This window comes from Leptonychotes weddellii, chromosome 7, assembly GCF_054177405.1.
Source record: "Leptonychotes weddellii isolate Sample4059 chromosome 7, ASM5417740v2, whole genome shotgun sequence".
In the NCBI taxonomy this organism is placed as follows: Eukaryota; Metazoa; Chordata; class Mammalia; order Carnivora; family Phocidae; genus Leptonychotes; species Leptonychotes weddellii.
Window position 1 is genome coordinate 419,255 of NC_138375.1, and position 17,495 is coordinate 436,749.

The 17,495-nt window shown below is 60.7% G+C and overlaps 1 protein-coding gene across 1 annotated transcript in view; it reads right to left on the reverse strand.

Annotated features, from left to right (window-relative positions):
• Nucleotides 1–1,992: 1,992 nt before the first annotated feature.
• The window catches only part of TPPP (tubulin polymerization promoting protein), a 25,272-nt gene continuing 9,769 nt past the window's right edge, over nucleotides 1,993–17,495 (reverse strand). Inside the window, exons 2-4 of the mRNA XM_081825834.1 lie at nucleotides 15,077–15,397; nucleotides 6,584–6,737; nucleotides 1,993–6,426 (exon numbers count right to left, since the gene is read on the reverse strand). Coding sequence (XP_081681960.1) covers nucleotides 6,232–6,426; nucleotides 6,584–6,737; nucleotides 15,077–15,393 — 666 coding nt within the window. The 5' untranslated portion in view covers nucleotides 15,394–15,397 and the 3' untranslated portion in view covers nucleotides 1,993–6,231. The remainder of the gene's footprint in view (nucleotides 6,427–6,583; nucleotides 6,738–15,076; nucleotides 15,398–17,495) is intronic.

The following is a 17,495-nucleotide window of genomic DNA, read 5'->3' on the forward strand; positions in this document are numbered from 1 at the left end:
CATTAGGATGACTGGGTGATTTTTCTCCTTTATTCTGTTGGTGTGGTTAACTACTGTAATTTGCAAACGTAAAAAGAACCTTACACGTCTGGGTTAAGCGCAACGTAGTAATGATGAGTTTTCCCTTGCAAACCTCCTGTTGGATTTGGTTAATATTTTGTGTAGGATTTTATGTTGTGGGTACACCACTCAGGGTCTGACTTTTCATTATTTAAAATCTCTGGGTCTCCACTTCCTCATTTGTAGAGCCTGTGCTCAGGGTGTTGTGAGGAGTACAGGGTGATTGCAGTCAGGTACGAGGACTGGCCTGGCACAGTGAGCACTGTGCAGCTGTGGGCCCTAGCAGCGGTAACTAGTTCTGCCTCCCTGCGGATTTCCCTTTCTGCTGCCGTCGTCCTGCGGGTCTGAGCCACTACACTGTCCCCAGGAGAAGAGTTCGGTTGTGCATCCTTCCCTGCTGTCTAGGAGAATCTAGGACAGGTTGTAATTACCTCTTCCCTGAGTGTTTAGTGGAACTTGCTAAGGAAGTCAGCTGTGCCTGGAATTTTCTTTGTGGGAGATCCTTGACCATTGGTTCGATTTGATTTATGATTAAAGGGTGCAGCAGAGCCTGTTCTCCCAGAGCACCCATCCGCTCCCTCTGTTGGCCAGCGCCCCGCCCCCCAAGCTGGCCTGGGGCCATGTGACTCGTCTGAGTGGGACAGAGAAGAGCTGCCGGGCCACTGGGGGGGCCTCCCTCCCCTCGGTGGCCTTGCCGGCGGCATCACAAACCAGCAGGTCTGTTTTTCTCTTGTTGGAGGAGATCCCTTCTTGACCCTGGCCAGACTCCATCTGAGTAAGAAAGAAATCTCACTGTGTCCAGCCACCGAGGTTTTGGGGGTTTTCTACTTAGTAGTCGCTCACCTAAGTCATAGGACAGTGCAGGCTTTCCATTTCTTCTTGAGTTTTCATAAGATCTCTATCTCTAGGATTTTGTGCTTATTGCCTAACTTTCAAATTTTTGGTATAACAGTCTTTCCATGGCATTTTAATGGCTTCAGCATTTGGGATTGTGTCCTTGCGGGGCAGTTGTCCATTAGGCAAGACCTTGCCATTCAAGGGAAAGGGATGCAGGCGACAGATGGCTCTGCCTCAGGTCTTGAGCCAGGGACACACCAGGGCGGCCCTAGCCGGGGACAGCACAGGTGGGACACGAGGGCCACTGTAGGGTTCCTGTGGCACGGGTGAGGCTCGGTGTGCGTCCTGCTCCAGCATCCTCCTCACTTCCTAGAGGCTACCCTGTCCCCCTGGCCAGTGTCCCTGTTGCTCATTCTCGTGTTCTCCTCACTCCCTTTCTTGCACTGCAGCTTCTGTCCCTTTGCATCTTCAGCTGAAATTGTGGACACATTTGGCTTTAAAACATTGCTTTTTTTTCCACCATGCTCACCTCCGTGGATCTGGAAGCCGTGCGCTCTTTCTGGTGCATTATCACAGCGTGCGAGTGCCCATCGGGTCAGGACCTCTGCTCTCCCCCAGTGGCGCCCAGGAGCACGTAGCTCCCTGGGCACCCCTTCTGGCTTACATGGGGTGGTCTTCCAGTGTTCCAATGAAATCTTTATTCCACAGAAAGCACTTACTTACACTGTTTATCTGTATTTACTGTTTATTCTTTGCGCCACTTCCCTCCAGACATTCCATCTGTGGTCATGTTCCTTCCGCACTTAGAATTTCTTTTAACGTCTACTGGTGGAAATTCCCGTTATGGTCTTAGAATGCCTTTATCTTCCTTTTTGAGAACTATTTCACTGTCCTAGGGTTTCAGGTTGGAACTCATGGAGGACCTCATTCCTACCTACCTCTGTGGCTGCTGCAGGTGTGCGTAATTACTCTGCGTCCAGCCTCCTGGGCCCGGGCCCCTCCCTGGGGCTGCAGCGGTGCTGGAGTAGACCCCTCCCAGGGCCCGTGTTAAATGGCAGGGCCCCGTGGGTGACTGCACCTTGAGGGCAACAGAGATCCACATTTCAACACCTTTATTTATCACTTTACCAATTTGACACACAATGTTAACAGCGAACATAGGAGGAGAGATATGCAGACAGACATGAGCTGTTTCACTAAAGGTTTGCAAGCCAGGCCTTGACAGCAGCTCTGACAGGTCTGGGGAGGGCCACCCCGATCCCATAGACGTTCCTGGTGAGTGCGGCTCTTAGATGCCTGCAGATGTGCCTTTCTGAGTCAGAACACCCAAGACGCCGACGCGACTTTACCAATACGCTGATAAAGTGATACACTCAGAACTCCCTAATGGTAACAAAACAGTGTAAAAATATATTGCATATATATATAAATTTATTTCCCTTTCCTGAAAAAAACTTAGTACAAACTAGTAGTATACGATCCCTTTCAAGTTTCTTTTAAGTTGTGCGGGTTTCCTTTGTTGTTTGGCTTGGTTTGGTTTTTCAAGAGTCTAAAGGGAGAAAGCATCTCAAAGGTCAGGGTGACCACTGCCCAGCCCCACCTGGGGCCATGCACTCCCACACGCCCGGACAAGGGCCGCACCCTGAACCGCCCAGTTCCACCAAGTGTTCAGTAGTAAATCAGTGGTGGGGAGCTACTCAGGGTCAGTGTTTTAAGGACATTCTAGCCTATTGGTAACTTCACAGTACAGCTGAATTGTCAACCTGGCCTGCACGGGACAGGTGACAACAGGGGGTCCTGTGTGGCTTGGGCCGCAGGGCAGGGCCAGCACACGCCTTCCCCATCAAGGGCCAGATGGTGAAAATGTTGGGTTTCCTCCCCACCACTTGATGGGGTGCAGAAGCAGCCACAGTTGGTGCCTGAGCACAGCGGGGTGGCTGGGGGCTATAAAACCATTCACAGAAGCCGCCTGGGCTGGGGGCACGAGCCTCTGCCCACTGCCACAGCCCCTGTCCACCGCGCAGTCAGAGGGACGCCCGTGGCCTGTGCTGAGCTCCGACCATGGGGACGCGGAGACGGAGCAGTGCAGACGGGACGTGGTGTCAGCGAGCTGGCTCTGCGTCCCTGTCGCCCGGCTTCTTGCACCTGATACGATTTCCATCTGCCTCAAACTTAGAACTGAGGATATTAGAGGTGTAAAAATACTCCAGTATAAATATATACCTTTTGCTACAACATTCTAAACTTACGTGATTTGAACTTCATTTTGGTAAAGCTAACTGTGTTACTGACCACTGCCTCGTTGCCTATCCTATCCTGTTAAATAGAAATAAATAAGTATTCTGCTGTGATCAGCGTTGAACACCCTCCTCCAGTTGCCTCCTGATGCTCAGACGCTGTCAGCCCTGCCCTCCCTGACGGAACGTGTCCTGTCTCCTGCATGCTGTGCAGTTTCGTTTATTCACAGATAGACATTGGGTTTCTAGTGAACCGTGGTTAGTAGAAGCATAAAAACATGCGGCAACGACACACACCCTGCCTGTGTGTTCTCACTACTCAGACCCTGGCGGAGGAGCATGCATGTGTGCGCGTCTACGCGTGTGTGCGGAGTGCAGCCCAAGCACGTGTTCTGTGTGCAAGGGCTACACCCCGGTGCAGGGACGGACTGAGCAGATGATTTCAAGCCGGCAGAATGGCGACCACTGAAGCCTCATGACTTTGCTACCTCTCCCTCCTTCCTGATAGAGGGGAGGCTCTGACGGGGCGGATGCCGTCTGAGGAGGCCTCGGGGTCAGGACGGGCAGGGGGAGGGGTGGAGACCACAGCGCCTGTGTGGCCAACCAGACCTCTGTGCTGTGGGATGGGGTGGCCACCAAGGGGGGCCAGCTCTGTGCGCTTGGTTCTCATTCAAGCCCAAAGGGAAGGTGCAGTTAGAAGAGTCAGGAACGCATTCGGGAACGTTCGTCAGAAGTGAGCCGTTGGTTTCCTGTCGAGACGCTGGGCTCCGTAGGCCATGGTGCTGGTTTCTTGTGTAAAACGGGGGCTCCCGCTATGGGGAGGGTGCTGTGGCAGGGTCCCAGGGTGGGGGCAGCTGTGTGGTTTCCCGTGTTTAGACCCCAGTCTCCCAGGGTGTTGTGCCTGGAGACCCCGCTCTGGGACAGGAGACAGACTCCTGGGGGTGAGGGGGGCTGAGAAGGGCCAGGGGGACATCCATTCCATCTACAGGCAGTGGCATGGGGACCCCCATCCCTTTGCTCACCGCCAGGCCTGCGTACTGTGGGGGCCGAGGTCCTGCTGGATTCCAGCATCCATACTTCGTCATCAGCCATGACAGTGGGGACCCAGCTGTTAATGGGCAGGAGGAGTAGCCCCGCGCCTCTGGTGGTTGGTGCTCCCCAGCACGGTGCCTCATGGGGTCCGGCGGGGAGGCCTGTTCCGTGACCACTAAGGGAAAACTCTTTGGCTTTGGACACAGAGTTTTCTGGTTTGTGATCTGCTTGTTGTCGAGAAACACGCGTTGTGTTCAGAGTCGCCTTCAGACGCATTTCCCACGCTCTCCTCTTGCCTCTGGGTCGTCACAAGGGTCCAGCCTGGGGGAGGGCGGGGGTCCGTGTCCTGCCTGCTTCTCCCTCCCCCAGCACTCAGTCCTCTGTTTTCCTGCCTTCGCCGCCTGGGGTGAAGGCCCGGCCAGGCAGCTCAGGATCCCCAAGGTAGAAAGTGGGGACAGCGGTGAGACTGTGTCCTACAAGTGACTCAAAGCCTGCAGTCCATCATTTACCCCACTTGAACGCACCTGCAAGTCCCAGATCCTCGGGAGCAAGCTGCTGGCGAGGCCACCGCCAGCCGCGGGTGGGTTGTGAGGGGAAGCCCGTGAGTGAGGAGCCTGGTGGAGACACTGTCCCTTCACAGGGGCCGTGCTGGATGGGAGCGCGGGTCCCAAATTCCTCTGCATGGGGGGGGGCATCCCCAGCTCCAGCGATGACCATCGTGCCCTTTGGGTTCAGGAAGGCAGGTGTCTGTGCTGGCACAGTGCTCGTCTTTATTTCAGCCAGCTGTGCTGGACACACGATGGCGGCCGGGTGGACGGGCTCCAGGAGGCATCTTCCTGAGGCTGCCGCGGGCTTTTCCCAGGACCAGTGCCAGGACCGCATAGCCCCACCAGTCACTCGCCAGGCTTGGCTGCACTTATGCAAAGGGACATGTCCCCATGGGGCCCCCGTGACAGGAGCCCCGGGCCTCTGCCCCGTCCAGCCTCACGGAGAAACCAAATGCCGGCAAATGCTACGGGCCTCACGGCCCTCCACTGGCCTGGCTGTTGTGTGGTTTTCTGCACTCGCAGGGATTGGCAGAGGTTGGGGAGAACTCACTGTGGAGACTGAACCACCAAGGTTTGTGCCGTGTGCTAGCGAAGAGGGAGCAGCCACGTGGACCCACAGCCCTGAGGCCCCAAGTGCGGGGCAAAGCCCCCGGGGAGAAGACGCCCGGTCCTGCCAGCAAAGCACCTGCATGGGAAGCCTCAGCCAGCAGGGTGTCCTGACCCGGAGACACGGACGGCAGGAGAGAAAGGGGCAGAAACAGGGTATTCTCAATCTTGCCTGACCCATTCTAAGAATAAGCACGTTTCTTATTTCTTCTTAGGAAAGCACAGTGAAATGAATTGTCCTGTTTCCATTTTGACACTCTTGGGCTTCGCACTTCAAACCATGTTCCTTTGGTCCACGGAGGAGCCTTTCACTGGCTCACCTTCCTCCCTTGCTCGCCAGCCTCTGGTTCCGCAACGTGTGTACGTGTGTGCGTGTGTGTGAGCATGTGTGTGCAAGCATGTGCATGAGCATTTGCAAGCGTGTGTGCGTGTGCGCACGTGTCCCGCCTCCCCACACCTGCACGGTGTCCTGTTCGGGGCTCACTTCGTTTTTGTGGTGCTGCTGTTAGTGAGTTAGCGCTCGTTGCCCTCGAGGCTCCTGGGAGGGGTCTGTAGGTCAGGAGGTCGGCACCACCTCTGACGGGGTCTGTCCCACTCGCCCCCGTGGCCCACCGGCTCCTGTACAATGGCCCTTCGGCCTGTAAGCCAGGTGGCTAGTGTGGTCTGGTCCTGGGAGACACTTTGGAAAAGGCCATTTGTTGACGGCCAGCACTGGACGAGGCAGGTGTGTTACAAAAGGTCAGTGAGTTCAGGGGCCCCACCTGGGGGTCAGAGAGAAGCGTGCTGGCCCCGGGGCAGGAGGAGGCCTGGGTGTCACCCCCACAGCCACCTGGGCCCCAGAGTCTTGAGTTCTGACCGGGGAGCACAGGAATGTAATGAAGTGTGAGGTGGACAGGCCTTGGCAGGGCTGGCTACTTGCCCCCCTGCACCTTCTGGTCGTAGGTGCCTGCGTGTTTGTAGCCTGGCACGTAGCCCGACTCGTCCACCAGGTCCACACGGCCTGCCTTCCCCTTGCCCCGGCCTGATGGGTCGAAGCGTTCCTTGTGGGAACCCGTGAACTTGGTCGTGTCCGTGAGCCGAGATACGGTGGGCGACGAGATGGCTTTCTGCAAGGGGAGAGAGCGGGGCGCGCCCGTGTGAACCCCAGGGGCCGAGGCCGTGGGCAGCTGCATCAGCCCGCCCCTGGGGATGAACACCTCTGCCGTCGGACCCCAGACCCTGTGGGCTGTGCTCCCCCAGGGAGTCCCTCCCAGCCATGCTCACCGTAACCCCCGAGATGATGGGGGCCTTGCCCTCGATGAGCCTGTGCACCTCGCGGACAGCCTCCTCGCTGCTCTTGTCTCTGAATCTCTTCTTGGAGAGTTCTTCAAGTGCCTCCTTGAACTGCTCGAATGTGATGGTCCGGCAGGACTTCCCTCTGAGGGAGAGAGCACTCAGGGCCGGCCAGGGCCACTCCCCTCCACAGGGCACAGCCCTGCCGAGCAGTGCCCCGGGAACCTGCTGACCTCAGGGGACCCCTGCCCCTGCCCGGGGACCCAGTGACATTGGGGGACCCCCCATCCAGGGAGCCGGTGACATCGGGGGACCCCTCCCATCCAGGGACCCAGTGACATCGGGGGACCCTGCCTCTCTCCCACGGTGGAAATCGAGTGTAACGTTAAAATACAGAATGTGCCCCTCCCCCGCCCTGGTGTGCACTGTTTATGCCCAACAGTCGGTCGCCATGGGCAACAGCAGCAAATATAAATTGCCTTGGAAAAAAGCTTAAAGGAACCACATCCTTTATGAACAACTGGACATTGTAACAAAGCTGTTGTCTGGTTCTAAAATGGGTTGTGTGTGTGGCGTCCACTTGGAGCATGAGGGAAAGTCAGGGCGAGAAGCGAGTTTCGGCTGAACCCCAGGGAGGCTGAGTCCTGCCTGGAAGCGCCACAGCCCGACGTCCCCCTTATCACGCAGGAATGGGGGCCGCCTCCCCAGCACGCCCAGCAGCGTGGGCCTAGGGCCTGCCCCCTGCCTCCTGGGACCCCCACTGCCGCTGCCTGGAAGCCACTTGGGGCCAGGCCAGGGCCGCCCACCTGAGGGGCACTGGGGGCCGGGTGCAGCCCTGTTCATTCCCCGCCGCGGGCCATTCACAAGGTTTCAGAAGGGTTCTGGACTGGCTCTGCATCTTGTATAGTCTTAGCTAAAATCCATTTTTGCCACTCTGACTGGCTCTGCCCTGCTCATCCATTCAGCAAGCTGTCAGTGTTTCACAACAAGAGGTCCTGTGGAGGCGGCTGCCTGCGGCGCAGGGACGCGCTAGGAGCGCAGGATCCTGAGTGGGGCGGCCCCACATTACCCGGCAGGTGGCTCTGTAGACGTCCGTCCACAAGCAGAGGGCCTGGAACGGCCAAGAACAGGCTGAGGGGCTGAGAGCCGCAGGGACACAGGGACACACCCACATAAGGACTTCCTCAAAGGAGCAAAGGGGTCCAGCAGAGAAAGACCGCTGACCACCCAGCTCCAAGCCGTGCCTTGCAGCGTGCACACAAACTCCTAGTCCTGGGCTCATCATAAATCCTAAAACTGTACACTTCTGGAAGAATACCTAAGAGAAAATCTTTGTGACCTTGGGTGAGGCAAAGATTTCTTAGAAATACCACCATAATAGTCCATAAAAGAAAAAAATAAGGAATTGGAATTCACCCACATTTTAAAAACTCACGTCTTTATTCCAAGACAAGCCAGAGACTGGGAGGAAACACATACATACCTGAAAAGGACAACCCTTCAAACTCAGCAACAGAGAAAACCCAGGATGAAGCCCGTGAGCAAAAGCTCTGACCCAGACACTTCGTCCAAGGGAGACTGTGGGCGGCAAACACCGAGCCTGCGAAGACCCACCTCACGTTGTGAGCCAGACGCAGATGAGACCCCTGTGAGGCCTGCGGTGACTGACGGGGTGACCGCATCAGCATTGGGAGGATGTGGGCAGCTGGGCGCTCAGACACCGCTGCTGGGCCTGCGACGGGGCGTCCACCCTGGCAGTTTGGCACTTCCAGCTCCCACCCCCCACGCCTGGGCTCCACGCGGGACAAACCAGCCGGAGCCCCACGTGAACTGCATAGCCAGGTGTCCTTCAGCAGCGCAGGCCCGGACAGCACGCACGGGGGCTCGTGGGCACTTGACACGGGACACACTGCCCACGGTCAGGAAGGGCACAGCCCTGCGTCCGTCCTGAGGCATTGGTCCCAGCCGTGACCACGCAGCAGGGGCTGGGGACCCGGTCGACACGGGGCTTCCTCAGATCCAGCGGTGGGCACTGGGTTCTGCTCCCGAAGCAGTCAGCCTCCGAGCAAACCAGGCTGGGCGGCAAGGTCCCCACAGCAGCTGCCCCGCACGGAGGACCCCGTGTGCCCTGCCGCCCGGCCGAGGCCCTGTTTGTCCTGGGCCATCCAAGGCCCTCCTGTCTCCTATTCACGCCCTGGCCGGGTAGCATGTGGGTGCCAGGCCTGACGGCCAGCCCGGTGACTGGCACCAGGCGCCACCAGTGTGAGTCACTGGGGCTGGGGGTGGGGGGATGGCCGACAGGGGCTCCGGTCAGAGGCCACATTCAGATCTGGTGGACGTCAGGCCTATGGCTGACTTGCCCGCTCCACCTGGCTGGGCTGGGTGTCCCCAACTGTCCCCACCATGACTGCCCAGCAGGGAGTTCTCCCCAGGGGACCCGGCGCCCTGCTACAGAGAGCTGTCCCCAGCAAGTTCTAGAATGACAATGCCTGTCTCTTCCCCAGAGACACTGATCATATTACACGGCTCTCTGGACACAGAGTGAGCCTGTTCTCCAGAGTTCACAGAACTAGAGGGTGTCCCCACAATGAACCCCCCCTCTGCTCCCGGCTCCAGCCCTGCTGGAAAGCCAGCCCAGTCATAGTGGGGTCACTGGTCACACACAAGGCCCTGTGAGCTGGGGCTTCACTTTGCTTCCCAAGCCCTGTGTCGCCCAGGCCTCCAGACCTAACTCTGGGTGAGCAGGGGGCTGGACCCTGTCAGTGCCAGAGGTCACCCAGGGACATCAGGGGCATCTGGGGGACCAGTGCAGCCCTCCAAAGACAGATGTATGTGTGTGCCACCCGGGCCAACACCAGGAAGGCTCCCGAGCTCCGGGTTGAAATGCTGTAGGATCGAGCATGGGGCCACCACCTCCTCCCCAGCACCTCCGTGAACCAGGATCGAGGGCACGCCCAGGGGCACCTCTCTGAGTGGTGGCAGCCAGCGTGCTGGGTCATCACAGATAACTTGCCATCTGGGGGTGGGAGAAAGCTGCTGGCTCTCCTTGCCGCCCCTGACCAGCAAAGCCAGGGCCCTGGATGACCTGTCCAGGCAGCCGCCTCGCTGCCAGGATACCAGTGGGAATCCACCTAAGGCCCTGATGAGGCTCAGTGGGAAGGGGCCTCTGGGATATTCCCAGCAGGGGTGGGGGGGGCCCTGGGGGAGCTTCGCCGTGCATTTGACCTGGAGCAGCTCCCGGGCCAGGTGCTCGAGGAGGACCACCGATTGCCGTCAGACCGCTCCTGCCCAGGGCTCCCCACTGCCTCTGACCACCGTGATGCTGGTGGTCTGTAGGGGTGTGTGCAGGCCCTGACCTGCCTGGAGGGGCAGCTGTGGCCCGAACTCTGAGTTACTTCCCCCCAATAGGAAAAAGCCACCCTAGTGTCCCCCTAACTTCGTGCGTACTTTGTGCCGGGCTGGGGGGCCCCCCCACCCCGTCCACTCCTAATTGCCCTCCTGGTGGTGGCGGGGGCTGGGCTGTGGGGACAGATGCACTGAGGTCACTGAAACCATTTCTGGGTGTTTGGGGAAGGTCCTCCTCTTTTTTTTTTTTTTTTTTTAAAGATTTTATTTATTTGAGAGAGAGAATGAGATAGAGAGCATGAGAGGGGAGGGTCAGAGGGAGAAGCAGACTCCCCGCCGAGCAGGGAGCCCGATGCGGGACTCGATCCCAGGACTCCAGGATCATGACCTGAGCCGAAGGCAGTCGCTTAACCAACTGAGCCACCCAGGCGCCCCTAGGGAAGGTCCTCCTCTTAAAAGGCCATCGTGCACCGGGACCCAGCGCCCACATCAACCTGGTGAGGAGCCATCGGGCCAGGAACTCCCCGATTCCTATTCTGTGTGGCCTTGACCCCTGGCCGAAGATGCGCCAGGCTGCCCACTGCAGGCGCTCCATGAGGGCCCCACAGAGAAGGACTGGGCCACATGGCCACTGTGACACCCCTCTGACCCTGGATGCCCCCCAGCCTGGGGGGAGGAGCCCGGAGCAGACCCGGCTGGCCAGCACCTCTGGGACGTCACAGCTCCCCCCGCCCCTCCTGTGGGCACCCCCACCCCACCATCATGCTGTCCTGGGGGATCTCTCCTGCGGGTGCTGGACGGCGGGGGAGAGTGTCTATGCTCAGGCTGAAGGCCCAGGTCTGCTATTCCAGCTCCCTGCCCGAGACCGTTCCCACCGTGTCCTGGCCGGGGCCGGGGCGGGTGCGGCAAGAAGGGAGAGGTGGGTGGGTGGCCCTCAGGCCCCAGGGAGCCCCGCCAGCGTGCTGCTTCCTAACCTGTTCAGACGCCGGCAGCGGGCTGCAGGAAACATGGCCCGTCTGCGGACACACAGCACCCAGAAAACAGGTGTGTGCGGGGCCGAAGACCCCGCCACGCTTTGCCCCCTTGGGCCTGGCCTCTCCACCTGTGCCTGGCCCTGAACACGCAGGCAGGCTGGAAGGGGATGTGGTTGTGGGGACACGTCTGTCAGGGTGGCATTCCTGCCATGCACACCGAGTCTGGATTAATTAATAGTTGAGACCGACCCTGTCTGCTCCTCGGGGAGGGGAGGGTGCAGAAGCCTTTGTCTGGGTAACAATAGTGTTCAGTCAAGACCTGGTGTGGAGCTGCAAGAAATTTGTTTAAAATTTAACACATAGTAACATCAAAACAAACAAGCGCTGCCGTGGCAACAGGCCCTAAACAAAGCCCGCAGATACCCCGGCTGGCGCCGCCGCCCGCGCAGCCATGGCAACCGCCCGCAAACACAGAGTGGGCGCCTCTCCACCGGGCGGCCACTTGACGGGTCCACGTCCGCGGCTCCCACGCCGCGAAGGCGCTTCTGCCGTGGCTGCTGAAATCTGCCCTGAGACCCCATGGACCCGGACGTGCACATCTCCGCCCAGCACCACCCTCCTCACAGGGCCAAATCATAACACTTCTAACAGCTCCTTGGGGCCTCCTGGTGTCCTCCAGCCCATCCCTTGGGACCCCACGGTCTCCCCTTCAGGGACGAGGGCATGGGCCCCCCGCCGCACCCTCCAGGGTGGCCAGCAAGCCTGTCCGGGCCAGGGCCCTGCACCCGCTCCCCGGCAGGGACCCCTGTGGCCGCCGCAGCTCGGTGACCCCTTGCTGGGTTGGGGTCACCACTGCCCACTCACCAGACAGCTCCCCCCTACATGAGCTGAGGCAGAGACGCCGGGGGTCCCTAACAGCCCTGCGCCCCGCAGTAGGGAGCCCGCCGCGCCCAGGAGCCAGGGGCCAAGGCTCAGCCCCCAGTGTCTGAGCAGCTGATGCCCTGCCTCCCCGGACAGGGGCAGCAACCAGATGGGGCTCCCTTCCTGCTGCTCACACGAGCGGCGCCAGCGCCCTGCGGGTGGGCAGAAGGCCCCTGGCCCTCTGCCTGGGTGGTGGGCTGCCCGCACACAGGGTCTTGGGGCCTGTCCAGGGCACCCGTCCTCAGAACGAGCCACCTCCCCACCACCAAGGGTGTGGAGAGCCTGAGTTCTACCTGTGAGTGCGTGTGCACACAGCGGTGCACACGTGTGTGGGCTCTGAGTGCGTGTGTGCAAATGTGTGCAAATGCCTGCCCTCGGCAGCCTGGAGGAAGGAGTGAAAGCCACCACCTGTCCCCAGCAGTTCGACGTGCAGGCCAGCGCCAAGGGTGGGGTGACCCCACCCCTGGACGTGCCACTTCCTGCCTCCTTCCCAACCCTTCTGGAACCTTCCCTGATGGACATGGCTCGCTCCTGGGTCTGTCCGTGTCTCCTGGATGCACGGGATTTCCCAAGGCCAGCGCTCAAGGCCTGGAGGACACGCCCAGGAAGGGGAATGGGGAGACCCTGCGGGGCGTCTTCGGAGCTCCTGCTGCCCCCCGCCCCCGCCCAGGAGTGTGAGCCCTTCTGCCCCACCCGCCGATGCCCTCCTTCCCTGTCCTGGCTGGTGTGCGAGACCCCTCCCGGCGCAGCCCCAGGCTCTGGTCAGGCCCTCGGGGTCGGCCAGCAGCAGCACCACATGCCCGAGGCTGGCTGACCACAGCCTGGACGGGCTGCTGGACCGTCCACGGGGAAGCCCACACAGAGCTGGCTCTCATTTATTAGCAAGGACAGCAGGCCAGCTGCCCCGGCGAGCCTCTGAAGCCGCTCGGCTGAGGACTCAGGCCGGACGGAGCCCGGTCCCTGCCGTCGAGAGCAGCTGCACAGTCAGATACCAGACCCCTTGGTCACAAGCCCGGGGCCACAGGGACAGCAAATGTGGAGACCCCCAGGTGGGGCCACAGAGAGCTGGTCCTTGCAGCCTGCCAGACCGGCACCCTGTGGGGGATGGGGAGAGGCAGGCTCCGTGGGGCTCCCTGGTCCCCAAAGATCCTGAAGCCCCCCACTCGGAGACACGGGAAAGGACAAGATGCAGCCTCCACCTGGCCCCCGCCCCTCCTGGGAATGTCCTTGACCACGAGGCCACACCCCACCAGGGACTCCCAGGGTCTGGACCCTCAGCTCCCATGTCCAGTGGCCCCTGCTCTGTGGGGGTGACCCTGGGGGTCAGGCTGACCCAGCTGAGCGGTACACAGCTCTTCATCTCCAGGGGCAGCCTGTAGCTGAGGAGGGACTAGCAGAGGCCCCAGAGGCGTGGCAAGAGAGGTTAGGAACCCATGTCCCCGGTGTGTGGGTTCCAGGTGGGCTGGGCATCTGTGAGAAGGGGGGACAGCATAAATCAGGGTCCAGCAGGGCTGTGAGTAGGGCTGGGACGGGCAGGGGTCAGCCCAGAGGCGAAGCTCCACACAGCTGAACCCCACATGGAAACTGAAGCCCAGGACACACGGAGGAGGGTGAGACGTGAGTGCCCAGCCGGGGACAGATGGGGGCTGATTTGTCCACACTCACCGCTCCATGGCTGTGTCCTCAGCCTCCACAGGTGGGCGTCGGGGGGGACACACTGACTGGACACTCGGGCCCAGACAACATCACGTGAACGCCTAATCAGAGGAGTGGTCCCTCCGTTGGAGAGCCGTCTAGATTCGGGGACCGCTTCCCCTCTGCACAGACCAGGTTGTTGAAGAGGGACCCCAGAGGTCTGGAGAGCCCACCTGCCCTTTGCATGGGCCCTGCCCCGTGGACAGCAGACGAGGGGCAGGGACAGCCAGGGCGGCACTGTTGGCCAAACACCTTCCCCTGGGCTCCCGGGGCCGCAGCCTGGTCCCGGTGATGAAGCCTCTACCTCGGGCCCCATACCAACCACAGAGCTTCTCCTCCCCGCAACTGTCACCCGCCTTTACCTCCTTCTCCCCACACCTGCACCCCACCTTCACCTCCTCCCCAACCTGCACCCAACCTTCATTTCCTCCCAAAGCTGCACCCCAATTCACCTCTTCCCCCACCTGTACCCCACCTTCACCTCCTCTTCCCCCTACCTGCACCCCACCTTTCCCTTCTCCTGCCCATCTGCACCCCGCCTTCACCACCCCCCCACCTACACCCCACCTTTCCCTTCCCCTCTGACCCTGGGTCTCAGGAATGGAGGGTTCACTAGAATCCCCAATCCACAGCTGTGGTGTCCTTGGGGACCCTGCTTGGACTGTAAATTCTGACTGGTTCTACCTCTTCCCCTGGGGCCAGAAAGACCAAGTCCCCTCTGCCTGGTGAGTGCCCGGCACTGCTGGGTCCTAAGAGTTGACTTTTCGGAGTTGCCCATGGGGCTACTCCACCCCAGCTCTGGGGGAGAGCCGACGCAGTGCCTGATGGTGACGGCTGTCCCCTCAGCCTCGGGTCGGCCTGGGAAGTCAGGTACACCTCCCTGGGATGGAGACACGCTGGTGTCCGGTGACATGGAGTCACAGCCGCTGGGGACGCAGAGGGAGGGAGCCATCCACCGCTGAGTGCACGGAGGAGCCCAGCCGTTAACGGGGAGGGCAGGGGCGTCACGTGGTGACCGCGACACATGACTGAGATGGACACGCGCCAGAAATACGCTGAAAGCTATTTTCCGCGACAGGTGACGGAAAGCAGCAGACGCCAGGTAGCCTGGGGGGCACTGTTCCTTTTCTCAGGTGGGGTCATGACGTTTGCAGGGCTGGAGGTGCCCAGCGAGATGGGGGGGGGTAATGAAGCCGGATGTGCTCCCCAGTGTCCAGGACGAAGGACGTGCACACACACACACTGCTCACAGTCACCGAGGCCACGGCTGGAGACACCCCGACCGCTCTGTCCTCCACGCTCAAGTGTGACCGTCCCCCAGAGCCCAGGGCGAGGTGCCCGCCCCTCCCTGCCTCACACTCAGCCCCCGAGCAGCCCCCGCGGGTGGGAGCTCTGTGGCCAGTGCAGTGCCCCCGACCTGGGCACCCCGGCATCTTACATCTTATCCTGAGAAGGGAGGGGTCTCGAGCACCTCCTCATTGCCCGCTTGCCACAAAGCCCACATGGCGGGGGTGGGGGGTCTTGAGCGCGAGGCCTGGGCGGCACTTACTTGATTTTGCTGAAGACGATGTCCACGTCTGTGACGGTCACGTTCTTCCCATCGATGACCTGGCAATCCTTACACAGCTTCGACCAGTTCTTGCCGTGCATCTCCTTCCCAGTGGCCCTGGTGTCTCCGTGCACCGCGAACCGCCGGAAGGCCTCCTCCAGGGCGCTGAGCTCCGGGGCCGCGGCAGCCGCCCCCTCAGCGGCCCCTTCTGTCTCCAGCGACAGCCTCTTGGCTGCCCGGTCCTTTGCAGGGTCCCCCGGGGACTTGGGGGGTGTCTTGTTGGCGGCCTTGGCAGACTTGGCCTTGCTGTCAGCCATGTTGCTAGAGGAGGAGGAAGGGGAGAAAGGAGTTACCACGCGTCTGCCCGGCTGCACACAGGGCAGGATGGGCACCCAGGACGTGGCAGGGGCCCTCCTGAGGGGGCGGAGCCACAGCCAGGAGGCCTCTACAGGGCTCTGGACACAGCATTGCCCCTGCCGGCTGCCCCGTTGTTGGGTCAAGGGCTGTCCCCAGATAGTCCAGGCCCTCCATGACAGCCCGGCCCCCTGTGGGGCTTAGGCCCCCTCCTGTCACTCCCCTGCCAGCCACCATGACACTGAGTCATCCCTGGAATGACATGCTTCCTAGGGCACCCACCGCAGGATGGGGAGGGGGACCCAGAACCGGTCGCCGCCACCTCAGTGCTGACCTAGTGCCCGGGGTGCCCAGGGTGGGGACTGCACATACAAGGGAGGCCACCCGAGAGGGACCCCCCATCGGGACCTTAGTGGAGCCTGCCCTGACCTGTCTATGAGTCTCTGCCTTCATGGGGCACCTGATCCCCCAAGCCGGGTGGGTCCCTGTGGACCACACGGGCTGTGCTGCCCCTTCCCTGTGTCACAGCTGGTGGCTCGGACAGCAGCCTGTGATGCCCAAGCCCCGCAGGGTGTGCAGCTGAGTCCCCAGAAGCCGCTTCCCAGAGGAGCTGTGGGTGGCCGTCCATGCTTCAGGGGGCTCAGCAAGAGGGGACAAGCCCCCGGGCACATGCAGAATTCAGGACGGACAGCAGCGCCCAGGACAGCAAGCATGTGCCCGAGTCCGCAGTTCACGGGGGCCACCCCGCCCAGCCCCTCGCCGCTCCAAACCTGAGTTCTCAGCACCAGCTTGCCCAGAGGGAGCTGGGACTGGCACCAGGGGCTGGGGGTGGCCATGCGGACGGCGATCACACAGACTCCCACCGTCAGCAAAGCCCATGCAGCTACTGGACTGAATATTCTCAAGGGCCCCCCGCGGCCCCATCTGCCCCCACTCCTCCATGGTAGCGCAAAAGTCCAACCCCCGGGGAGAAAACCAGGACCTGTGTGGACAGGGCACGGCCAGCGTGAGGAGACTGGCTCCCACACACATGCCCGTCCGCTGGGACCCTCCCAGGGACCTGGGACAAAGGCCGGGTGACGCCAGCCCTCTCCAGTGTTGTCACTGACACCATTTCTTTGTCTGAAACAGGAGCTTCTTGGGGCTGAGGTGGGAGGGCTCCCATCCTGTGCGTTCTTTTCTATCCTTTGATAAATCCGTGTGCTATTTCTAAAATGAGGTAATAATGATAAAATTAGTTTTAAAAAACCTGAGGGCTCCAGCTCCTGGACAGGAATACGGAGCTGTCCAGGGAGGCCCTCCTGAACCCGGGATGGCAGTCTGTGCCCAGGAAGGCCTTCCCCGCAGGAACGGGCCTCCCCGTCACCCCCATACCCCCTGCCCTGCACCCCAGGAGAGCCAAATCAGCATACAGTGGGAGTGGAGGCCCATCAGGTGGGACCAGGTGCGACCAGGTGTGACCAGGGATCATTCTGGCTGGCCACAGACCGGGCAGTCCGAATGCCCTGCCCTCTCCCTCAATGGGAGGATTTCCAGCAGCTCGGGAAAACCCCAGGAGTTCCTACGCCCACAACCCCCACTCCCTGTGAATCCCTGGAGTCTCTCTTCTTGGTCTCACCCACCTGCTTTCCTGGGATGTGTATGAATTTGGGGGGATGGAGAGGGAGGAGGATGTGAGCACAGAGCTGGGATCCGTGGTGTGTAGATGCAGCCAGATGCCAAGGGAGGCACCTGTAAAGTGCCCCTCACATCGTCGGCATCAGGCCCACAAGAGGCCAGCTCAGGGGTCCCAGGCAGCAGGGTGGGGGTAGCAGTAAGGGGAGGGGGGCCCTGGAGAAGAGCAGGAGGAAGGGCAGGAGGGGAAGGGAACCAGGGCAGGCGCACTGTGGGGCTTGTGTGAGCCCTCCGCCCTCAGCCAGAGGGGTCAGGAGCAGAACTAGGTGTGGGGACAGACTGTGTTACTGCATTTGCATTTTCAAAGAAGAGGCCCTGCCAGGCTGGAATTACAGAGCAGTGGGAGGAGGAGCCAGAGGGGCCCCTGCGGACTGGAGAGGCCTGACACCCG